This window comes from Bos indicus, chromosome 11 (genome assembly GCF_029378745.1).
Source record: "Bos indicus isolate NIAB-ARS_2022 breed Sahiwal x Tharparkar chromosome 11, NIAB-ARS_B.indTharparkar_mat_pri_1.0, whole genome shotgun sequence".
NCBI lineage: Eukaryota > Metazoa > Chordata > Mammalia > Artiodactyla > Bovidae > Bos > Bos indicus.
Window position 1 is genome coordinate 74,637,885 of NC_091770.1, and position 26,255 is coordinate 74,664,139.

Consider the following 26,255-nt stretch of genomic DNA (forward strand, 5'->3'; position numbering starts at 1 on the left):
TATAACCTTGAAATTATCATTTGTGAATAGATGCATTTTATTCTAAGTGAATATAACCTTATTTTCTTGTTCCTTTCTTCGTTAGATAAATTACCTTATTTGTATTTTTTCTGCTGTTGATGACTCTATGATACATATCTTTGCATTCTATTTTCCTCCTTTGGATTATTTTCTTAAGATAAATTCTTACAAATGGGCCAGGTGGGCATTTTGTTTTGGATGAATGTTGTCAAATTTAAAGGTACAAACTTTACCTTAAACCTTCTACTTCTGTGATATTTGCCTTCTTTAAAAAATTGATGCATTTTTTTTTTCGGATAATTTAAAATTAATAGGAAAATTGAGCAGATAGTACAGAGTTTCCCATACACCCTTCTACCTATTATTAACAACATGTTAATACAGTACACTTATTGTAATTAATTAACCAGTGTTGGCACATTATTATTAACTAATGTCCATGCTTTACTTACTTTCCCTTAGTTTTTACCTGATGACCTTTTTCTGTACCAGGATCCCATACTATAGTACATTTAGTTGTCATGGCTCCCTAGGCTCCTCTTGATTGTTGTTACTCTTAGTTGTGACTGTTACTCAAACTTTACTTGTTTCTGATGACTCTGTCTTGAAGGGTACTGGTTAGGTATATTATAATGTCCCTCTGTTGGGATTTGGTGTTTTTGTCACAAGACAGACAACCATGGACCAAGTAGGCAAGTGAACCAGATGTGTACATTGCAACGTAATTTGCCAAAATGAATATGTTTCTTGTATACCAAAAATATATGTTAGTATATCACGTTTACTGTAACCATTAAGTACCTAGAAGTAAATGAGACAAGAGTAGGACTCTACTGAAGGATGCAAAAAATACACATCTGAGAACAGTCTCAAAAATTATGAAAAAATAGGACAGTGAGTAGAGAGGGATTTGCATATTCTAACACTATGGTAGTTAGAACCCTAAGATAGGAGTACACAGGAAGACCCACTGAACAGAAATAAACACAGGCTATGAGTAAACTTAGTGTATAAGAGGAGAGATGCATTTTACACTAATTAGTAAAAGCTAAATTATTTCATAAATGGTCTCAGAAGAAGTGGTAGACATCATTAGTGGTGGAAAAGTGGAGAAAATAATTTAGACTTATATCTGTCATTCCATTCCAAAATAAAAAATTCTGAATAAATCAAATATATAAAAATTTTTAAATGTACAGGTACTAGAAGAAAATTTGGGCAGTTTCTCATATGAGACAGACCTTTCTTAGCATGAGAGCATACTCAGTGGTCGTAAAGGAAAAGATTGATAAAAAGAACAAAGTTGGTATAACAACAAATTGGATAAAAAGTGTTTGTAACATGTAAGTCTGGGAGACTGAAAGGGCAGAGTGTGAAGTAGTCTTCTAAGAGAGTAGGGGAGCAGATGAACTAGGGAAATGTGGACTTGTCAGGCAGGACGTGGGGTACACTGGAGTTGGTGGTCAGGAATTTAAAGTGAGACCAGGCAGCATTTATATAGTCATGTAATAACTAGAGAGTTGGATTTACAAAAGACTGGTATTTTGCCAGATGTGTAGTATGTAGGGGGAGAGGGAAGCTGAGGATGTTTACAGCAAACTGCTTATAATGGTGAGCTGTGATACTTAATTTGGGCAAGGAGGGATATTAGGACATGAGGAAGGGTGTAAGGATATAAGGAACATTGAGGGACAGTTAAAAGGTGAGAAGATCAATAGTTTGTAGGTCCAAGTAGGGTCAAAGAATTGTTGGCGTTAGGCAACTGGAGAGATTCAGCTTTTGAGATGGTGCTGGTGTAAGGGGCATGGGAGACTTGAAATGGATTACAGAAGAGGGCATTTACTGGTAATAACAAGGCCTGGGGTGTGACATGGAAGTTGCTGCCTTAGATGGAGGATAAAATTTTTGGAACACAAGAGGTCAAAGACTTCTTGTTGTTCAGTTGCTATGTTCAGTCTCTAAGTCGTGTCCAACTATTTGCTACCCCATGGCTGCAGCATGCCAGCACGTCAAAGACTTACTTAGAAGCCAGTCTGTGGGCAGGATGATCTGTGAGAACATTGACATCACCAGGAATTCTTATGGGAATAATGCTGGAGAGTAGATACTGAGCAGTCAAGGAATTACTCTGGTGATTGTAGGGGACAACAGTGAATGAGGAGAGCCAGTGGTCAAGTCAGGTGCTCGAAAGTCAAAAGCTAGTTTTCTTTTTCCACTTTTATTGTGAAAAATGTCAAACATATACAGAAGTTTGAAGTACTGTGCTCACTTATTTTCTGTATGCCTTCATTTAGTAGTTGATTTTTTAAAATTAATTTTTTAAAGTCTTTATTGAATTTGTTACAGTATAATTTCTATTTGATGTTTTGTTTTTTGGCCACAATGCATGTGGGATCTTAGCTCCCCAGCCAGGTATCAGACCCACACCCCCTGCATTGGAAGGCAAAGTCTTAACCACTAGATTGCTAGGGAAGTCCCTAGTAATCTATTTTTTACTTAAATGTGTTTTGTATTTTTGTGGGGGCTTTTGTGATAAGGCAGGATATAAATGCATTTCCAAATTCCTTTCCAGAAAGAGGGTGCCGATTTACACTTGTATTAGCTAGGTATTATTAAGACTGTGCTTTCAGGGATCATTTTTGTAGTTCATATTAGCTAAGAATTGGTGCAGTACTATTACAGCTCTTGTTACAGTTCCTTGCATTGCTCTTAGCTCTTCAGTATATCATGTGAATAAGCTGCTGCTTATTTTCCCAGACCACGCTCTTCTCTCTGCTTTTGCATGTACTGTTACCTCTGCCCAGAAAATTTTTTCCCCATATTCATTCATTTGACACATATTTTTATGTATAAGGCATAAACTAATTTAAACACAATCTGAAATGCATGTGCCTGGTTGATTCTTGGGAACTGATTTGCATGTGACCCTCTCTTCTTTTGGGCTGTAGAGGAGAGAAATTTGTGTTTGGGCTCCTGGGGGGCCTGGGATATAAGAGACTGTTTTCAGTCTGACTCTTTGGACTATTATTGTCTAGGCCTGAAGGAAAGATAAAAAGTTACAAAGAAAAGCTGTACTTTCTCCTTTTCTCAACTTCTTTTTTCCTCTGCTTCCAACTTAGGTACATTCATCCTTACCGCTTTTCCTGTTTTTTATTCTGTCCCAGATTCTAACTTTGTACTCTAGAGCTGTCAACTTCCACTTTCTCTGGACCCAGACTTGTTAGGTAACCTCCTTTCCTTTTCCCTTTTCAAAATTAAATCTCTCCTTCTTCTTAAAGTGGTTTTGTTCTCCTGTCTAAAAAGTAAAGACTTATAACCTCTATTCTTTCCTAAAGCTTATCTCTCCTCCTACCCTTTTTCTCCCTTCTTGTAACAACACATACTTGTTGAGTCACCTACACTTCACCTCCAGATTATTGCTTCAGCTTGCCTTTAACAGTCAGCTTACCATCCTGGAACTGTCTTCACAAGAGATTGCCAAAACTAATGGCTTAGTTTTGACTTATGTGACATTTGGCAGTATGACCATCATCCTCTTGAAACTCTTATCTCTGTATCCCAATTTCTCTCCTTTTTCTCAGCCTCTGTTTTGATTGATCTTCTCCTGTTTCCTGTACATACTTTTTATGGGTAATGTCATTCACTGACATGTTGACAACTACTCCCAAGCCTTAATGACTACCAAAACTGGGTTTCTGCCTTAAACAGAATTCTTAACTGTTTCTAACATGTTCCACCTAAGTGTCTTTGCAGGTGTGTCAGATTAGATGTGCTCAAAATGGAACATTTTGTTGCTTACCTCACAAATTTATTATCCAGATCCCTGTTTCCTCAGAGCTTCTGTTGGTTAATATTATCACTTTGCAGTTGCTCAAGGTAGAAACTCATCTGTGATGCTTTTCTTTCATCATCCACATTAGCTGATCAGAAAATCCTGTCTCTTCTGCCTCTACACAAGTTCAGATTTTCACCATCTGGACTATACTAGGGACAATGTCCCTGCCTCAAGATATTCAAATGCAATTCAGTTTATGTATTATTTGTCAGAATTCTTTCTCTCTGCCCTTAAAAGACCAGGTTCTTCTCTTGTTTCTTATATATGCTTACCCTGGATAATGTCCTTCATGGACATGGCAACAACTTCCCAATCCCTGAGGACTACCAAATCTGGGTCTCTAGGTTGGATACATACTGTGTTTTGATTGTTTGAGAGGCTGCAGCATGCAGGATCTCAGTTCCCTGACCAGGTATCAAACCTGTACCCCTTGCATTGGAATCACAGAGTCTTAACCCCTGGACCACCAGGAAAGTCCCATATGCTATGTTTTAAATATTGACTCTCTGTGACTTGTGTAGTGAAGTTCAAAATCAATAACATGACATACTTTGTTCCTTAAGTTGAGATCTTGGCAAGTTACTTTATGTCTTTGACCTCTTTTTAATTGTTTCTAAATAAAGGGAATGGAATTCGGTATGTGTTTAACTCTTTTTTTTAATCATGAGGTAATATAGAGAAACCTCAATATGTAAAACACAAAAAACAGAGCTGCTTTCATTAAAATTGGTATCTTCAGCAGCTCTGCTGTATCTCCTTGAAATTTCTAGAACTCTAAGGTGCATGATTTGAAACTATTGAGTTTCAAGAATGAGTTCTTTGAAATCACATCACTCTCAAATTATATATACTCTCTGAGTCGGAAAGGCTCTGCTCTTTTACTGGCTGTGTTCTTTCCTTCTTTAGCAAGTCCTTCTCTTAGATTCAAATACGTCTCCTTTCTTTGTAATAGTGCCTAGCAACAGACCTGTACAATGTATTTTACTATGAGGGCACCATTAAACCCACTTACTTTAACACTGACCTCATGTTAGATAATTCTGTGTGTGTGTGTGTGTGTGTGTTGGCTGCACTGTGCGGCTTGCAGTATCTTACATTGAATTGAGGATCTCAGCAGTGAAAGCCTGGAATCCTAACCACTGGACTGCCAGGGAGTCCCCTAGATAATTCTTATACAAAAATTGCTTTCTTTGTGATATGTACGGTACTTTGATTTACCTCCCAAGTAGTGTTAGTTCTATCTTCTTGATTCTCATAGCATTCTTCATATCCTTTTATTATAGTTCATTGTTCATATTTGAATGAATAAATATATGGATGAAAGAAAGAATGAGTGAATAGATGGGGAACAGGTGTGGAGAATTTATATACCCTGTAAATTTCATCTTACTGCAGGAACTATAAAGAAGTAGGTATTTTGCTCTAATCATTCTTGCATGGAACTGACCTTGATCTCCTTGCAAATCAGATGTGGAAAGAACATTTTCCCCAACTAATCAGCAAGTTTAGAGAGTTCCCTTTTATGTATGTAGCACGTGAAGTGGAGGAGGCACTGGAGAAAGATTATATGACATGCCTTCAGGAACTTGATGATCTTGCTTTTGAATGTCAGACCTTCAGTCAAATCTATACTAATCAACATGATTCAAAGTATAGTTGAGAAACCCAAGGCTTTCTCTTCATTCCAATAAAAAGCCTTTAGAATTCAATGGGAAGTAAACCTTTATCTCTAAAAGTGTACATACAAGCAGAAGAAAAATTACAGAAGGTCCATATTACAAAGGATAGTTTTGTCTAAGATCCATAGCTCTGATGCCTGTAGGGTTTCAGGGAAGTAGTTTGAAACCGCTTTTTGCCTTCTTACCAGTTTCTCTTCTGTATATGTTTTCAATTCAGTATTAATCTTCTCCATGCCTCCCTTGCTTTTTTATTTTTTTCCGTATCTCAACCATCTTATTCATTTACCCAGTTTATTTGTTTAGCAAATAGTTATTGAGCATTCTCTCTGGGAGATCTGGTTTAGGCAGTAAGCATAGAGGTAAATAAAAAAAGGTCTTTGTCCAGAACAAGTGAAACAGGCAAACGTGAAATTGGGATACAGTATGATTAAGTTACCGTGGGATGAACAGGTGTTATGAGCATACCTAAGAGATGATGACTGACTGCCTGAGGACAGAAATCTTCCAAAGAAGAGGTGACATACCAGTTGGGGGTTGAAGAATGAGAAGTGTGGTGAATGTGACAGAGGGGAACAGCTTTTTAACAGAGGAATAGGAGAGTGAAAAAAGCCCCTCTGATAAAGGAAAGGTTGGTATAGTTAGGACATCTGAATCTATGGGACGTGTCTAGCGGTGAATGTGATAAAGTAGATTGGGGTGGGATTTTGAAGGGTGCCGTATTTCATTCTATGAAGTTTGGACTTTAACTTGTGATCAGTAGGGGAGTTTAAGCAGGAGAAGGGCATTAGTGGTTGTTGTCGGGGTGGGGTGGGAACTAGCAGCTCTGTGGAAGTCAGGAAGACCATTTTAGGAGGTTCATGCCCTGATTCATGTAATGACCCACTTACTAAGTCACAATTTCCCAGGGATAGGCCTGGGAATCTTAGAACTAGAAAGTATCCGAGGTGATAGAATCAGGCAAATTGGGATGCTTAAAAACAAAGCATTGGACATAAGAAAGGTGTTGTCTGGGACCAGTTTTGCTACTGACTAGCTATATGAGCTCATGGAAGTCTTCTCGTTTTTTCATCTTGCAAATTGAGGGTTTTACACTAATTACTGTAATTGTTTCCTTCTATAATTCTGTGCTTTTAAACAAGTCCAACCTTAATTGAACTACTTTTTACTTATAATGGCTATAATTTTTTTTCCTTCTGTATCTTATTGACCCTTTGAAGAAGACGGATTGCCTACTCCTATTCAAGTATTTCTGCTTTTCTCTGCTTTAGTATGAATATATATTTCCCACATACTCCAAATGGTGTTTGGATTATGTTAAACTGAAGCAGTGGTTTTTGCATTATGTCTGTTATCTGCCACACATTTTCTTGGTTTCTAAAAAGGAAACAATGCCAGTTCTCCACTTACTATGAGCAGGAAAATCTGCATGTAAATATTCTGAAACCATTGATAATTAACACAGTGTTCAAATTATATGATAGATGCAAACTGCCAAGATTGCCCATCATTACATGTTATCCGTTTTGAAGAGTAGAGAGTGATGTTTATTGGATGCTGACTTCAGTCATACATGCCTGAAGCAGACATCAGGCCTGTAACTGGGGAGACGCTGATCACCCTTTCTTCCTCTCAAAGGGTTATACCAAGAGGGAAGAAATAATAAGCATTCCCTAGTTTATGCATGTGATTGATGTAGGCCTGAGTGTTAGAAGGCGTCTCTGGCTGGCTTGTTTTTCTTCTTTCTTTTATTGTAAATGTAGCAAGAATGAGTTGATCTGGTACTTGCAGGAACCTGTGACCCACCCAGCATTAATTATTATACCCATTTAAGAGAGGAAAAGGCAGATGAAGTCCATGGAAAGTTCATGGACTTTAGAACTAAACAGGTTTCATCACTTACTGGCTACATCTCTTAACTGAATTTTGGCAAGTAATTTAATCATCCCATTTCTTCATGTGTGAAATGGGCACAGTATCATCTGTCCTGCAGGGATGTTGTGAGGTTTGCCAGTATTATCAAAGGTGCCTAGCTTTGTCTGGCTGGCACCTAGTAAAGAAACTCCTATGTGTGAGGCTCCTTGTACAGAACCTGAAATATTTTAGATTCTCAATGACTATTGAGCATGAGAAATAGATAATAAAGTATACTGAATTTGTAGTAAGCATTTAGTAAATGGTAACTATTATGATTACAAAAAGTAAAACTGTTGATTTTTTATAAATGCTGGAGAGGGTGTGGAGAAAAGGGAACCCTCTTGCACTGTTGGTGGGAATGCAAACTAGTACAGTCACTATGGAGAACAGTGTGGAGATTCCTTAAAAAACTGGAAATAGAACTGCCATGTGACCCAGCAATCCCACTGCTGGGCATACACACTGAGGAAACCAGAATCGAAAGAGTCATGTGTACCCTAGTGTTCATCGCAGCACTGTTTATAATAGCCAGGACATGGAAGCAACCTAGATGCCCATCAGCAGATGAATGGATAAGAAAGCTGTGGTACATATACACAATGGAGTATTACTCAGACATTAAAAAGAATACATTTGAATCAGTTCTAATGAGGTGGATGAAACTGGAGCCTATTATACAGAGTGAAGTAAGCCAGAAAGAAAAGCACCAATACAGTATACTAACGCATGTATATGGAATTTAGAAAGAAGGTAACGATAACCCTGTATGCGAGACAGCAAAGAGACACAGATGTATTGAACAGTCTTTTGGACTCTGTGGGAGAGGGCGAGGTCGGGATGATATGGGAGAATGGCATTGAGATATGTAAAATATCATATGTGAAACGAATCACCAGTCCCGGTTTGATGCATGATACAGGGTGCTTGGGGCTGGTGCACTGGGATGACCCAGAGGGAGGGGATGGGGAGGGAGGTGGGAGGGGGGGTTCAGGGTGGGGAACACATGTACACTCATGGCGGATTCAAGTCAATGTATGGCAAAACCAATACAATATTGTAAAATAAATAATTAAAAATAAAAAATAAAAGCATACACAAGATTTTAAAAAATCAAATGTATTTGTTGCATTTTTCAAAGTTTTAATTACTATTTCTCTGCAAATATAGATTATGCAGTAATTATTCTACAGCAGGTCAGAGAGAATTAGTATAAACCTAACAAATATGAAATAGTAGGCTTTAGAAGCTTAATGATTCTGTGGATGGACCTAGAGAATATTATACTAAGTGAAGTCAGTCAGGCAGAGAAAGGCAAACACTGTATGATATCACTTATATGTGGAATCTAAAAAAATAACACAAATAAATCTATATACAAAACAAATAGACCCACAGACACAGAAAGCAAACTTTCAGTTACCAAAGTGGAAAGGGAGGAGGTAGGGATAAATCAGGAGTATGGGATTAACAGATATAAACTGCTATACATAAAAAAGATAAGCAGCAAGGATTTAGTGTATATATATGTTCAATATCTTATAATAAACTATTAAAAGAAAATAATCTGAAATATATATACACACATATATAACTTTAAAAGATGTCATCTGAACAATCTATATATAGTTGGGCAAACATGATATTTTGTATTAAAATTCCTGAATATAGCATATATAAAGTTAAAAAAAAAAGCTTATTGGTTCCAGCAAATGATGCCACTGTATTCAGATTTTACCACAGTCAATCAGATGTTATATACATACATATAATAATGTGATACCTGCATGCACAGGTGGTTAACCCCCATGTACCAGGTGAAGAATATTCTGTAATACCAGTACCTTTCGCTTCCCTACGGGGATTTGCCTGCCCTCCTTGCCCTTCACATTATTTGATTCACTTTTTGGTTTTATTTCAGGATTATACTTGTGATTATTGAGCATCTGTTATATTCAGAGTACATGATGACTCGCCAGATGTCCTAGATAGATGATCTATAAACTTTTACACCTAGATCTAACTGATTAAGGCTTCATGGCTATGGGATCCTATACCTTCTTTGTCTTTTGTAAGCCTGTGCTTTTCCTTCAAGCTGTCTTTGGTAATGCACACATTTTTATGCAGTTATAAAATGCATCGTAGGTAATGCTTTTGGAGGATTTCTGCCACATATAAAAATTTTCTCACAGAGACTCAATAAAAATAGGGGCCCTAGCTACTGTGTATCTATCAATAGTTTCTTTGCAAGATTTGGCTTATTTTGGTTTAACATTACTTGTGATAATTTAAAATTGGGGAAGTGAAAGTGTTCTACTTATTTGTAGAATTTCTATATCTGGAGATGTTGTAGTCAAAACTTGATTTATGAAACTTCCTTCTGTGTTGACTTTATTTAGCTCCTGACACCACGCTTCATCCAGTCACAAACTATAATTCTGGGAGTCCATGGTCTCATCTCTCATAGAAGTTCTATCTATTGTAAACACTTTGTTGGTCCTCTGGTTTATTCCCGCTCCTCCCTTCCCCTCTCTTCCTGCTGCAGCCTTTTCTTCACAATTGACTGTCTTAAGTGAAATAGGACTCTATCCCTCCTTAAAACCTGTTAAGACTTGTCAGACATAGGTTCAAGTCCAAAATTCTTAACTTTACAGCTATAACTAATTCTTACTCACCTGTGAAGCTCAACACAGTACCTCCTTTAGGAGTTCTTGACCACCCCACCACAGTTTAGATAATCTTTTTCTGTATGGTAAGCAACTCCAAACCTAGAGTTCACATTACCTTTGAGAAAAGAGGGAAGAAAACCAACTTGTACATGAGTAAAGTTTCCTCCTACCTAAAAAGATTAAAGGTTCCAAGTTCCATTGCAGTGAAGCATACTAGCATCTAGAGAAAAAGGGTGTGCACTCTGAGAGGGAGGATGGTATATCGTGGCAACATACAGAAAAGTTAGGAGTCAGAAGACTAAAACTCATTGCATATTAATAAACTGGATTTTATATACCATTGTTTTGTTAGTGTGACTGCCTTTGCGGTTATACAGGTACTGTCATCTTTCCCTTGAGCACCATGCATTCACTGGGCTATGGTGCCTTGTAACACTTCTTGGCAGCTAGTCAACCAGCTCTTCTGGGGACACCTTCCACCACGATGCACACCTCTTTTTGCCTTCTTTATTCAGATGGCTTGTGCAAACATTTTTCCTCAGGCTTCTAAAAATACTAATATTTGAATGATTTGGTTAGATAGATGAGTTACTGAGCAGTCTTAATAAAGTAGTGTTTTCCTACAATGTTATAAACCATGGTTTTAATTAAGTGCATTACTGAATTTGCTAGGTCTTCACTCGCCCTAATTGGTCCTGCCCTCAAGATTTCCTGGAACAAATTTTGAATTTATTTGTAATAAGATGATGAATTCAGGGTTCAAAGTTATATTGTATTCTTCCTTCCTGGACACCCAGGAAACCATTTTTAAGTCATTTTAAAAACACCCACAATGTGTCAGGCAGTGTACTGGGTTATGTTTAACACTTAAAAAAATAAAAACTCATGCCAATTATTTTTACAGATGAGAAATCTGAGACTCTGTAAGATTAAATAACTCGTGATCACAGCTAGAAAAATAAAGTTGAGATTTGAACCCAGAGCTGTTAATTTCCAAATTCCCTTCTCTTCCTAGTGCAGAATATTTCCTTAGTACATTTGTTATGTATAAATAAACATACATGTTTTAATAGTTACTTTTAGTCCATTTTTATAAACCTGTAGAGCTGAATTAAACAGCTATGCTACATTTATTTTGGATATTTTTCTTGCTCGAGGTTTTTTTTTGTTTTTTGGGGGGTTTATTTTTTGAAGGAGAAGAGTATTATGACTTCCCATGTTATTGTACACTTAATTTATAGAGTTGACTTCTCCGGAATAAATTCTTGGCTGGTTGTAGCAACCCTCCTCTTTCGCAAATTAGTTTCTACAAAACTGGTTTAATGCCAAAGGTTCTTTATTCAGTATTTACCATTAAATATGACTGATTTTCTGTTAAATGGTTTTATTTTAAAGGCAGCACAGTTACCCAACAAAATCTTCTGCTCTTCCCCAGCTGTAAATTCTGCCTGTTCAGCAGCAGCCGAAGCTCTGCACTGTTTTCTGTTGGAAGTGTGAGCTGAAGGGGCCAGGCATTCCTGGTGCTTAGCAGGTGTGCTAAGCTGTGATCTGCCCTTGCTGTATTATTAATGGCACCATGTTTTCATGTTGCAGATGGCTGAGCGTTAGCAAGGAAAATTCAGGACCATGATGGCTCAGTTTCCCACAGCAATGAATGGTAAGTAGCTTCATGCTTGTGGTGAGATAAAGTGGTTATGAGATTTTGGTAGAAGTTATAAAATATTCATTTAGATATTTTCCCTTAAATTTATAAATGCAAAATTTCAAGTATTCTTGTTTAAAGAATTTAGATAGTTTATATCAAAACACTGCGTGTGTCTTCTATTAGAATATTATGCAGTAAATCCCAAAGCTCAATATAAGCATGGTCTGCAGTATCATCTGGAGTGTGTGCTTGCCTTTGAGCAGTTAAGAGTAACCTAAACATCCATTGTGTTTAAAGCATAAAACTGGAAGACAGAAAGCATAGTGCCATAAGTGGAGAATATTAAAGATGTTTTTGATAGCATGAGATGATTGTAAAGTGATTAAACCAGTAAAGATTCATTTATTAATATACACATAAAATTAGTTTGTTTTCCCTTTTATAAAGGGTTATGTGTATACCTATACACACAGTTTCTTAATAGGAAACATTTTAGAGGACATGTTTAGGTTATTTCAATAATAAAAAGTTTTCAAGGTTTTTTTTCTGATTCAAGTTTTGTTTCTCAGATATATATTACTCACCTTTAATAGGTATTTTTTACTGTGTGTATCATTTATGATTGAGAAAATGCATTATGTTTGTAAATTACTAAGGTAATCAAAGATGCTGAGTTCTTAATTATGAGGTAGATTTTATTAGCTAATTATAAATATAAGAAAATAAAGAGTCCAGTCAATAATTCTTTTAACATTAGAACTGAAAACTGTAATTGAAAAGAACACTAGGGGAAAAAAGAGGGAAAAGCCACCAATAATTCCACAGCCTTCACATAGGATTGTGTTAATGTTACCAATTGATCAATTCCTTTTTTTTTTAAGTGTTTTCAATCATAGGGCCAAATCAGTACATTGTTAATAAAGAAAATATATGTTGTGTATCTTAAGACTCCGGATTGCTCTTGTGACATTTAGAAAAGTTTTAGAAAAATGAATTATTTTCATAAAAAGTAAAGATAAATTTTAATATGTGGTAGGATGCTGTCATTTAAGGATGGACTTGAGATAAGGGTTTTGTTGTTTTGTTTTTTGCCTTTTCAGATGTGAGCATTGCTCCTTCTCTGGAAATGGTATGGGATTATAAAGATTATTTGATGCCATGGACCATTTCTTAAAATGAATTTTTTTTCCTTAATGAGTGTTAAATGTAAGTTTAGAATGAGAGTAATAATTGTGGTAATAATGTGCTCTACTCAAATCTGAGAATTTCTATGCCACATACTAAGGAATTTGCTGTAAATACATTGTTTAGTTATAAACTTCAACCTACATGTTAAGCAGGCTTATAAATAAAATGAGCATAGTAGAAATCATTGTAGACCTGGTCTTTCTTCATTGTTTTTTTCCATTCTCTGAACATTTACAGATCACTTTGTAGCTTTTTCTATTATATGTAAAATATTGGAAACAAACAATATGTTCAATAATAGCAATGAAAAGAGATTATTTGAATAATTGTCTAAAATGTTGGACAAATAATTTAGGAATGCTCAGTTGCTGAAGTCATGTCCTACTCTTTGTGACCCATGGACTGTAGCCTGACTTTCTCCTCTGTCCAAGGGATTATCCAGGCAAGAAAATTGGAGTGGATTGCCATTTCCATCTCCAATTTACGAATAGTATATAAGAATAAAGATACTAATTTTTTAAACTTCTGAAGAGGTGATAGCTAATGCAGACTGTAGTACCTTCCTACTTACTTTATAAAGTAACTGAAGATTGAAGATAATCTTATATATATCTGAGTCCAGTTCAGGGTTTAAAATCTTATTGAAAGAAGCATCCATGTATAGCACAAACCTTCAAGAGCAGTGTTTTCTCCTTCAATACATTCTCAGTTATAGATTGGGTTAAACTTTTTTGATGCCCAGTAATGGAATTCCAGTTGAACTATTCCAAATCCTGAAAGATGATGCTATGAAAGTGCTGCACTCAATATGCAAGCAAATTTGGAAAACTCAGCAGTGGCCACAGGACTGGAAAAGGTCAGTTTTCATTCCAGTCCCAAAGAAAGGCAATGCCAAAGAATGCTCAAACTACCACACAATTGCACTCATCTCACACGCTAGTAAAGTAATGCTCAAAATTCTCCAAGCCAGGCTTCAGCAATATGTGAACCGTGAACTTCCTGATGTTCAAGCTGGTTTTAGAAAAGGCAGAGGAACAAGACATCAAATTGCCAACATCTGCTGGATCATGGAAAAAGCAAGAGAGTTCCAGAAAAACATGTATTTCTGCTTTATTGACTATGCCAAAGCCTTTGACTGTGTGGATCACAATAAACTGTGGACAATTCTGAAAGAGATGGGAATACCAGACCACCTGATCTGCCTCTTGAGAAATTTGTATGCAGGTCAGGAAGCAACAGTTAGAAGTGGACATGGAACAACAGACTGGTTCCAAATAGGAAAAGGAGTCCGTCAAGGCTGTATATTGTCACCCTGTTTATTTAACTTATATGCAGAGTACATCATAAGAAACGCTGGACTGGAAGAAACACAAACTGGAATCAAGATTGTGGGGAGAAATATCAATAACCTCAGATATGCAGATGACACCACCCTTATGGCAGAAAGTGAAGAGGAACTCAAAAGCCTCTTGATGAAAATGAAAGTGGAGAGTGAAAAAGTTGGCTTAAAGCTCAACATTCAGAAAACGAAGATCATGGCATCCGGTCCCACCACTTCATGGGAAATAGATGGGGAAACAGTGGAAACAGTGTCAGACTTTATTTTTCTGGGCTCCAAAATCACTGCAGATGGTGACTGCAGCCATGAAATTAAAAGCCGCTTACTCCTTGGAAGGAAAGTTATGACCAACCTAGATAGCATATTGAAAAGCAGAGACATTACTTTGCCAACAAAGGTTCGTCTAATCAAGGCTATGGTTTTTCCTCTGGTCATGTATGGATGTGAGATTTGGACTGTGAAGAAGGCAGAGCGCCGAAGAATTGATGCTTTTGAACTGTGGTGTTGGAGAAGACTCTTGAGAGTCCCTTGGACTGCAAGGAGATGCAACCAGTCCATTCTGAAGGAGATCAGCCCTGGGATTTCTTTGGAAGGAATGATGCTGAAGCTGAAACTCCAGTACTTTGGCCACCTCATGCGAAGAGTTGACTCATTGGAAAAGACTCTGATGCTGGGAGGGATTGGGGGCAGGAGGAGAAGGGGACGACAGAGGATGAGATGGCTGGATGGCATCACTGACTCGATGGACATGAGTCTGAGTGAACTCCGGGAGTTGGTGCTGGACAGGGAGGCCTGGCGTGCTGCGATTCACGGGGTCGCAAAGAGTCGGACACGACTGAGCGACTGATCTGATCTGAATATTGGAACTTGTCTCTAACTGCCCTCCCTGGACCAAGCTGTTTGTCTAAATATTTCTGACATAGTGCTCAAATTTTGCCCTGTCTACTTTATCATCCTGAGACTAACCACAGACTTTTAAGACATTTTTGGTTCTTAGAGCTGTATTGTCTAATACAGTAGCCATTAAGTACATGTGACTATTTAAATTTAAATTAATAATAATTAAGTAAAATTTAAAAATCCAGTTCTTCAGTCACACTGCCAAGTGTGCTCAGAACCACATGTGCTCGGCTAGTGGCTACCGTATTGGACAGTGCAGATACGTCTCAGAAAGCTCTGTTGAATGGGTATTCTTTCTTTTTGTGCTTACCATTTGCTTACAGAACTAAAAGATCATTGCATCATATTTTTACCACTTACAATTTTATTTCTGGTGTCTTCTGCATGAGCAGAGTCATCCTTGCCAAAACTGTTTTAGTCATGGTAGGTTTGTTTTCTGCTTTTCAGAAATTTAATGAAATTATAAATACAGAGGGCATGATACATGAGCCATAAGGTGATAGGCAAGAGGCCACTTTGGATACATGTTGCTGCCAGTTGGTATCATAGTATACCATGGCTTGTTTCAACCTCAAAACTGTAGAGGTACTAAAGGCTGGTTATGTGAGTATGACATTCTGGAGCCCATGACAGTGGTTCTGTCTAAAACCTGGAAGAGAGAAGGAAGAAGGAGAGAAAAGAAACAGCTAGTAACTTAGGAGGGAAAAAAAATACCATTTTTATTTTTAGAACCTTTTATTTTATTACCTTTTAGAATTTTAGAGCTCTTTACTCTTTCTGTAATTAAGAAATTTTTGTTGAACATTGGGCCTGTAGAATCAGCTCTAGTGTGGGACTGCATATGTAACAACCCAGGCATTTATTACTCAAGTCCCTACAGTTAGGCTTTTGTTCTATCTAGACCAGTATTCCATTTGTGTTTTAGAGATTTAACTTAGTACTGGATCAGCGTGTATCATTTATTATTTTGAAATGAACAAATATACCAATGAAGACTGTTTCTGATATCATTTAATTTTTACAGTGTACAGGTGGGATGTAACCCATCTGAATCATGTATGCTGAGAACTGTGTGTTAGAATATTGCTCTGCTGCTACCCAGCTTTGTGGCTTAACCACGTGGAACTTATTTATGTGTGTATATGTACATACGCATATGTTTGTATACATAGATGTAAAACAGGAATGACACTACTTATTGCATGGGGTCTAGCATATAGCTGATGTTCTGTAAACGTGTTTTTCCTTCTATATAGACTATAAGAATATATTTGTCAGAGCCAGTAGATGAGACTAAGCAACAGAAATCTTTATGAAAATACCACTTTCTCAATTTAGTGATGAGTTGGGGGAATTGGATAGGATTTTAATATATTTCTAAAGTAATCATCAGAGAATGTAAAAGGTTTTAGGTTTTTAAGGAAATAATTGGAAACATCAACTCCAAAACTTAGATTTTCCTGCCTTTCTGTAACACTTATGAATAAATATAGATTAAGATATGCTTTACTTGAAGTTCAAAGTAATAAGTTGTTGACTCTTTAGAAGGTTCTTTTAGTATATATTCTAAATAAGAAAGCTAGAATTGGATCAACTATTTCAAAATTGGCTTTGAATTACATGTATTTCATAGCTTTAGTGTCCAGATTTGAATATTATTTGAATACTACTTAAAAATTATTCCTTCTCATTTGACTTAGAATATTTTTATTCTGTTCAGTTCAGTCCTTCAGTTGCGTCCGACTCTTTACGACCCCATGAATCACAGCACGCCAGGCCTCCCTGTCCATCACCATCTCCCGGAGTTCACTCAAACTCATGTCCATCGAGTCAGTGATGCCATCCAGCCACCTCATCTTCTGTCGTCCCCTTTTCCTCCTGCCCCTAATCCCTCCCAGCACCAGAGTTTTTTCCAATGAGTCAACTCTTCACATGAGGTGGCCAAAGTACTGGAGTTTCAGCTTTAGCATCATTCCTTCCAAAGAACACCCAGGGCTGATCTCCTTTAGAATAGACTGGTTGGATCTCCTTGCAGTCCAAGGGACTCTCAAGAGTCTTCTCCAATACCACAGTTCAAAAGCATCAGTTCTTCGGCACTCAGCTTTCTTCATAGTCCAACTTTCACATCCATACATGACTACTGGAAAAACCATAGCCTTGACTAGATGGACCTTTTTTGGCAAAGTAATGTTTCTGCTTTTCAATATGCTATCTAGGTTGGTCATAACTTTTCTTCCAAGGAGCAAGCGTCTTTTAATTTCATGGCTGCAGTCACCATCTGCAGTGATTTTGGAGCCCAGAAAAATAAAGTCTGACACTGTTTCCACTGTTTCCCCATCTATTTCCCATGAAGTGGTGGGACCGGATGCCATGATCTTCGTTTTCTGAATGTTGAGCTTTAAGCCAACTTTTTCACTCTCCTCTTTCACTTTCATCAAGAGGCTTTTGAGTTCCTCTTCACTTACTGGCATAAGGGTGGTGTCATCTGCATATCTGAGGTTATTGATATTTCTCCCCGCAATCTTGATTCCAGCTTGTGCTTCTTCCAGCCCAGTGTTTCTCATGATGTATTCTGCATATAAGTTAAATAAGCAGGGTGACAATATACAGCCTTGACGTACTCCTTTTCCTATTTGCAACCAGTCTGTTGTTCCATGTCCAGTTCTAACTGTTGCTTCCTGACCTGCATACAGGTTTCTCAAGAGACAGGTCAGGTGGTCTGGTATTCCCATCTCTTTTGTTCTGTTAGTAACATTAATCATGACAATATTTAATCATGATTGTTGTGTATGACTGTCTTGGCTTGTGGAGCCCCTTTGAGTATTAGAAAATCTCTGAGCTCATTTAAGACATTTATTTTATTCTTCTTTATACCATTGTTGCCCCATAAATGTTAGTTGCATGAATGTATATAAAGTACCAAAATTTCTGGTTGGAGTCATGCGGAACTAAGCAGTAAGCATTACCAGATAGATTGAGTTGACCACTGTGAAGCCAGGTACCAAAGAAAGGTGAAAGTACCATGTGATGGGACTGACACCACTACCCTTCTGCTGCAGCAGACCTCTCTGTAGTCTGAGGGTAGCGGACTGTCTCTGCCTGGGGATGTACACTGAAGTATGTTAGAGCCGCTCAAACTTCCCCAACCAGACTGTTCAAATTTAAAATAGTCTTAAGGTTTCTGACTAAAAAGCATCACATTCAGTATTTTTCTGGCAAGAATACCTTTATCACAAAAAGAGCCTATGAAAGGTTTTAACGCTCTGCCTTCTGCCTAATTATGCCATTCCCTGGGATTGGATTGAGTGAGTGAAAGTCACTCAGTCACGTCCAACTCTTTGTGACCCATGGACTATATAGTCCATGGAATTCTCCAGGCCAGAATACTGGAGTGGGTAGCCGTTCCCTTCTCCAGGGGATCTTCCTCACCCAAGGATTGAACCCAGGTCTCCCACATTGCAGGCGGATTCTTTACCACATTCTGAGCCACAAGGGAAGCCCTGGGATTGAGTAAGGAAACTAATTTATTGAGTACATGTCATGTGATAGGCATGTGTTTGATGTGTTATATTTTTGTTTTGAGTTGGATTTATTGAGGTATACTCCACCCTTTTTTCTTTATAGTTTGATGAGTTTTGACGAGTGTATACAGTTGTTTCCAGGAATGTCTATCACTGAAATATAGGTGCCCAGTATAATTTTAAACACTAGATGGATTTGATCTAATATTTCTTAGCCCCAAATGACTGTTTTTTTTTTTTAATCTATAAATATCTTCTCGTAAAGACAAGGTTTAAGATTGTAGTTAAACAGGGAATTTGCCGGTGTCCCAGTGGTTAGAACTCGGCACTTTTACTTTGGTGGCCCAGGTTCAATCCCTGGTTGGGGAACTGAGATCCTGCAAGCCTGAGGAAACAGCTTTGTAAAGCAGATTTTTATGGACTGTAGTCAGCAAACATGTGTGAGTTTACATGCCTAAACATACTTGGTTTCTTATTGGTAGAAACTCAGTAAACTGGAAGGGTAATCAGAAGTGAAGTATAGATGACTGTCAACCATGCTGAATTGTTTGTTGTTCTGTTGCTAAATTATGTCCAACTCTTTGCAACCACATGCACTGCAGCATCCCAGGCTCCTCTGTCCTCCACTGTCTCCCAGAGTTTGCTCAAATTCATGTCCTTTGAGTCAGTGACGCTTTCTCATCTCATCCTCTGCCGTCCCTTTCTCCTTTGCCTTCAGTCTTTCCCAGCATATTGTCTTTTCCAGTGAGTTGGTGCTTCTTGAATATATAGCTTTAAAGACCTCCTCAGAGGGCCAGTATAGCTATATGTGAAGGATTGACACCAGAAAGATTTGTAAATGAATTTGTCTTTTTCCAAATCATGATCTTGCCTCTCTGACTTTTTTTTACTCCTTCTAATTTTTTCAGGTATTTATTCCTCAGTCAATTTTAAGTGTGTGTGCTCTGTAATACTCTGCTGGTTCTGAGGATAGAAAGATAAACACACAAAGCTCTTGTCCTCCAAGGACTCATTGTGTGGTAGAACAGATGGATAGAAAACAATTACAGAACCTTTGTAAGTGCCCTGTAGAAGCATGGTGAAGTCCCTTGAGAACCTAGAGGAGGAAGCAATTAATTTGACCTGCAGGTGTCAGAGACCTCCTGGAAGAAATGACCCATGCCCTGGACCTTGAAAGGTAAAGTTTGAAATGGAAGAGGGTTATATGAATGGCAGTCCAAGTAAAGGGAACATGTCACAGGATGAGAAAGACAAATGTTATATATTGATATATGGGGTTTGTAAGAATTTCCTTTTGTGAGATACAGATATAGTACCAACCTCCTCGTGGTCCTCAGTTTTTGTTTTGTATACAGAGAAGTCCATACTCCTGGGACTCAGGTGTTCAGGGTCTGCCTAAGACTGAGAGTGGATCAGTCAAAGCCATCTGGTGGGAGATGGCAGACTCAGAGTTACATACAGTGTAAGGTGCTTCCAGCAGTTTAGGAGAGCCTCACCAGGGCATCCTCCTTGGGGAAGAAGACTGCCCGGCCAGCTCTGAAAGAGAAAAAGTCATGCTTCTCCCTTCTGGTGCCTCTGGGATCTAAGGTATTTCTCTCCAGGGCTTGGGGCTTGGGGAGAGCTTGGGGCTCTCCACTGCCACAAGATTTAAGTGTCCTGTTTTGCTTTAGCTTCACTGTTTTCTAATGATCCAGAATGGTTAGGTGCAAGAGGGACAGGGACATTTTTGTAAACCCTAACCAGAATTAGTTTCGAATCCTTTAGGTTTCTGTTCAGCCGAGCTGCCACCTGAAGGATGTACCAACAGCCTGTCCACAGTTGTTTCTAGGAGAAATAGAGATGCATCATGTCCAAGAACCATCAGGGTAGAATCCTCAACTTTCACATTAAGACTTGTATTCACCTGTGACCCCCTCCCCCAACCCCTTTAGTCCTGATCATTAGCCAGGAAACAGCCAAGGGACAACGATGATCCCTTTCTCAGGACAGGACATTCAGTGGCCAAACTATCTTACTTTAAGGAGTGTGAACCAGGAGGAGATTATGAAAGTGGACTCAGACTCGATCAGTGCATTGTGAACAGTTTTTTCTGATAAATGATTCATTAGCATCAGAGCGCTGATAGACCAGAAAGCTAAAATCATGATACAGGTTTGTTTTAAGGGCCACGCTAGTATGGACATAGCAGGCTGATTGGTAACCTAAAAAGTGTCAACACCAGTAACCCTAGAGAGCAATCAAAAGTTTGATGTAGTCCATCTGCCAAGAGCCAAAAAGAGAACAATGCCCTGTGTAATGAGACCCCCTCCCCAGACAGGAATCCTTAACTCTGGCATGCACTGGTATCCTCTGCCTCAGAAACAGAGTCAGACTTCCATCAGAATCTTGATTTCAGTCTAAGTTAGAGAATGGGCCCTTGCCATCGGTAGTGACCCAGACTATTCAATTAGCAATTAAAATTTGTTTCCATCTTGCAGCCCCAAAGAGGGTATCTTTAATCTGTCAGTTGTAATTTTCCAGGTGGCAAATCAAACAGCTGGGCCATTGGCAACATTCCAAGTATCTGAGTTCTGTCCACTGAAGAAAATGTGTCTCGCTTTGGTTCTGCTTAGCTCTGAGGCTGAAGAGTCATGGAAGCCCAGTGGACGCTGTCAGAATTCCAGCTGTTGTGACCCATAAGTGAACTAGGCTGAGGCATTTCAGGGAATTTCATTGAACCAGTAGCTTTGCTTCAGACAGTAGAGTAGGAATAAAGTTTCCCCTTAGCGAATTTGCTGCCACTTTTTCATGTAAAGCCTGGCCTTTGGGGCCAGGCTGTCTTCTGTTCTTGAATATACCATTCTGTTTGACAAGCAAGGCTTCTGAGGGTCCTTCTCACCTTGTTAGTTGTGGAGTTTGTGTTTAGTCCCTAAATGGGACTATCAGGCCAGAGAGTCACTGGGCCTGCATAGGTCAAGCATTCAGACCCAGAGTAGGCTACTTCCCTTTGCCAAAGCTTCCACTTGGCAGAATCTTCAGTAACAAAGATTTGTGCTGTTTCCAGTGCCCAGAGTCTAATTTGTTGGGGTTTACCAGCTAGCCCTGCTGGTGGAAGTATTTAGTTTAGCTAGTACTAGTATGCTGCTGCTGCTGCTCCTAAGTCATTTCAGTCGTGTCCGACTCTGTGCGACCCCATAGACGGCAGCCTACCAGGCTCCCCCGTCCCTGGGATTCTCCAGGCAAGAACACTGGAGTGGGTTGCCATTTCCTCCATTGCATGAAAGTGAAAAGTGAAAGTGAAGTCACTCAGTCATGTCCAACTCTTCGAGACCCCATGGACTGCATGCAGCCTACCAGGCTCCTCCACCCATGGGATTTTCCAGGCAAGAGTACTGGAGTGGGGTGCCATTGCCTTCTCCGAGTAGTAGTATACCTGTCCTAATTTATGTGTTTTGACAAATATACTCTGGTTATGTAAATTGTTAACTTAGTAGAAATTGGGTGCAGGCTCCATACTATCTTTGCAACTTTCCTATAAGTCTAAAAGGATTTCAAATAAGAAGGTTACTTTAAAATGTATCAGAGGACACTCCATAACTTCCAGGGTAAAGGTCAGCTAAGGATGCTATTTAAGACCCTTTAAAGCTAGTCCTTCCTGCCTCTTTCTTAACCTCTTTCCCACACTCACGTGGTGCTTTAGCTATCAGTCTACTCAGGGGAGTGTCTGGAACATGCCTTGACTCCTCATGCTCTGACCTTGTTTTGTGAAATATCCTTATCCCTCCTCTTCACACGGCAAAATTCAAGCCAAGCTTCAAGGCTCTGCCTCAGTCTTACCTTTCCTGTTAGCTCATCACTGATGCTTCTGAGTCAGGATTAGCACAGCTTTTTGTATATGTTTCTGTTTTAGGATGCCTCACAGGTTAACACTGTAAGTGCTGATAGTCATTTTCTAGAGTAAGACTTCCTTAAGGATGGAACAATACTTTATTCATCTTTTTATTTCCCGTATTTAGCTTGTTGCTCATTTCCAGTGAGTGGTACACAGCAGTTGTTCAAGTAGATGTTAATTGGGTAATGAGTGAAAAGCGTCAGGACCATACTTGGTATGGTTATGAATAGAGCTTTCTTCTTTGTGTCACTCCAGTATTAGGACTGTCATTAAAGGAGCATTTGTGATTCATGTTTACATTCTGGAATTGTATTTAAGCATTCTCATATATGCAGTATAAAATCTTTGTCTTCATTTATGTTTTAGGAGGGCCAAACATGTGGGCTATTACCTCCGAAGAACGGACTAAACATGACAAGCAGTTTGATAACCTCAAACCTTCGGGAGGTTACATAACAGGTTTGTGTTCTTATTTTATTTGTGATTATATGCTCCTTTTCATGAAATATCTTATAATTAGTTTTAATTTGACTGCCATCAATTTGTACTATTTAATGATAAGTTCCATGGTGGTTCAGATGGTAAAGAATCGGCCTGCGATGGAGGAGACCTGGGTTCGACCCCTGAGTCAGGAGGATCCCCTGGAGAAGGGAATGGCTACCCACTCCAGTGTTCTTGCCTTGAGAATTCCATGGACAGAGGAGCCTGGCGGGCTACAGTCAACGGGGTTGACAGAGTTGGACACGACTGAGTGCGGTCATGTATGGATCTGAGAGTCAGACCATAAAGAAGGCTGAGCTCCAAAGACTGATACTCTTGAATTGTGGTGCTGGAGAAGATTCTTGATAGTTCCTTGGACAACAAAGAGATCAAACCAGTCAATCATAAAGGAAATTAACCCTGAATATTCATTGGAAGGACTGATGCTGAAGCTGAAGCTCCAGTACTTTGGCCAACTAATGCAAAGAACAGACTTATTGGAAAAGACCCTGATGCTGGGGAAGACTGAAGGCAAAAGAAGAGGGGGGCAGAGGATGAGATGGTTAGATAGCATCACCAACTCAACGGACATGAGTTTGAGCAAACTCCCCAAGATAGTGGAGGACAGAGGAGTGTGGTGTACTATAGTCCATCAAGTCACAAAGAGTCAGACACAACTTAGCAACTGAACAATAAATACCAGGGCTTGGAAACCTTTAGGTCTGACTTCGGAATCCATCCTCTCAACAATTACCAGTTCAGTTCAGTTGCTCAGTCGTGTCTGACTCTTTGCAACCCCATGAACCACAGCACGCCAGGCCTCCTTGTCCATCACCAACTCTCGGAGTTTACCCAAACTCACGTCCATTGAGTTGGTGATGCCATCTCATCCTCTGTCGTCCTCTTCTCCTCCTGCCTTCAATCTTTCACAACATCAGGGTCTTTTCAAATGAGTCGGCTCTTCGCATCAGGTGGCCAAAATATTGGAGTTTCAGCTTCAACATCAGTCCTTCCAGGGAACACCCAGGACTGATCTCCTTTAGGATGCACTGGTTGGATCTCCTTGCAGTCCAAGGGCCTCTCAAGAGTCTTTCCAACACCACAGTTCAAAAGCATCAATTCTTCTGCACTCAGCTTTCTTTGTAGTCCAACTCTCACATCCATATATGACCACTGGAAAAACCATAGCCTTGACTAGATGGACCTTTGTTGACAAAGTAATATCTCTGCTTTTGAATATGCTGTCTAGGTTGGTCATAACTTTCCTTCCAAGGAGTAAGTGTCTTTTAATTTCATGGCTGCAATCACCATCTGCAGTGATTTTGGAGCCCAGAAAAATAAAGTCAGCCACTGTTTCCACTGTTTCCCCATCTATTTCCCATGAAGTGATGGGACCAGATGCCATGATCTTCGTTTTCTGAATGTTGAGCTTTAAGCCAACTTTTTCACTCTCCTCTTTCACTTTCATCAAGAGTCTCTTTAGTTCTTATTCACTTTCTGCCATAAGGGTGGTGTCAACTGCATATGTGAGGTTACTGATATTCTCCTGGCAACCTTGATTCCAGCTTGTGCTTCTTCATCCAGCCCAGTGTTTCTCATGATGTACTCTGCATATAAGTTAAATAAGCAGGGTGACAATATACAGCCTTGACGTACTCTTTTTCCTATTTGGAACCAGTCTGTTGTTCCATGTCCAGTTCTAACTGTTGCTTCCTGACCTGCATACAGGTTTCTCAAGAGGCAGGTCAGATGGTCTGGTAATCCCATCTCTTTCAGAATTTTCCACAGTTTATTGTGATCCACACAGTCAAAGACTTTGGCATGGTCAATATAGCAGAAATAGATAGTTTTCTGGAACTCTCTTGCTTTTTCGATGATCCAGTGGATGTTGGCAATTTGATCTCTGGTTCCTCTGTCTTTTCTGAAACCAGCTTGAACATCTGAAAGTTCATGGTTCACGTATTGCTAAAGCCTGGTTTGGAGAATTTTGAGCATTACTTTACTAGTGTGTGAGATAAGTGAAATTGTGCGGTAGTTTGAGCATTCTTTGGCGTTGCCTTTCTTTGGGGTTGGAATGAAAACTGGCCTTTTCCAGTCGTGTGGCCACTGCTGAGTTTTCCAAATTTGCTCACGTATTGAGTGCAGCACTTTCACAGCATCATCTTTCAGGATTTGAAATAGCTCAACTGGAATTCTATCACCTCCCCTAGCTTTGTTTGTAGTGATGTTTCCTCAGGCCCACTTGACTTCATATTCCAGGATGTCTGGCTGTAGGTGAGTGATCACACCATCGTGATTATCTGGGTCAACCATTATAGTTTAATGTTATTTGTACTTCTGTAATAATAACTATCTTAACTTTTCTCCCGGTAGGGATTTGATTACCCTGCTTACAAGGTAATAATTTGGTCTGTTACTGTCTGTTGAATGCTGGCAGAATACCCGGAATTCCTAAGTCAGAGACACAGGACACTCTTTGTAATAGCACAGCTGGCAGCCTGAGCATTGGCACATTTCTATCCGTTTCCCTTGTCCCCTGGTTCACATAGGGGCCATGCGGAGAGCCCAGAAGGATGCTGTACTTGCCATGGTTGTGTTAAAGAAGAGGAACACTCAGCCTCACAGAACCCACCATGTTTTAGCAAGCAAAAAGCAAACTTGTTCTCTGTTCCAGTGGAAAACATTACCTCCTCCCTTAAAACTGCTCACAGCAAAACCAATTCTGAGAATTGATCCAGGCAGAGAGCTGTTAGGACCTTACATTCCTGGCCTACATGGCAAGAGATACAGGATTGTCAGATACCCATGAGGAGTACCTTCCCCAAACCTGGTGTTTTTTTATTTAGAACTCTTCTGGGGAATAGTGCTTTTAGCTATAAATTTTACAAGATAGGATTATTATCAAGTAAGACCCCAATTATGAGGGAAAACTAAGATGAATAATGTGATTTTCTTTAATAATTGGAACTAAAATAAATCAATAGAATTGTTACTAGTGGCCATTTTTGTTATTCAGAGACATCAAAGTAATTCCATTTACTAATACATTGTTTGATTATTTTGTTTTTATTGCCTTCAGGTGATCAAGCCCGTACCTTTTTCTTACAGTCAGGCCTGCCGGCTCCCGTTTTAGCTGAAATATGGTAAAATGTGTTCTTTTGTAGATGAACTTAACTTTTTAATACTTAGTGTTAAC

General features: G+C 39.0%; 1 protein-coding gene across 8 annotated transcripts in view; it reads left to right on the forward strand.

Annotated features, from left to right (window-relative positions):
• The window catches only part of ITSN2 (intersectin 2), a 126,211-nt gene that overhangs the window by 16,860 nt on the left and 83,096 nt on the right, over positions 1-26,255 (forward strand). For 5 of the 8 annotated variants that reach the window (XM_070799044.1, XM_019970622.2, XM_070799043.1 and 2 more), the window contains exons 2-4: positions 11,709-11,772; positions 22,946-23,038; positions 26,139-26,202. In XM_070799044.1, the coding sequence (XP_070655145.1) occupies positions 11,742-11,772; positions 22,946-23,038; positions 26,139-26,202 (188 nt within the window). In that variant the 5' untranslated portion in view covers positions 11,709-11,741. Of the gene's footprint in view, positions 1-11,708; positions 11,773-12,869; positions 12,890-17,590; positions 19,886-22,945; positions 26,203-26,255 lie in introns of those variants that run through there. The other 3 variants (XM_070799046.1, XM_070799045.1, XM_070799048.1) reach the window with 3 other exon arrangements.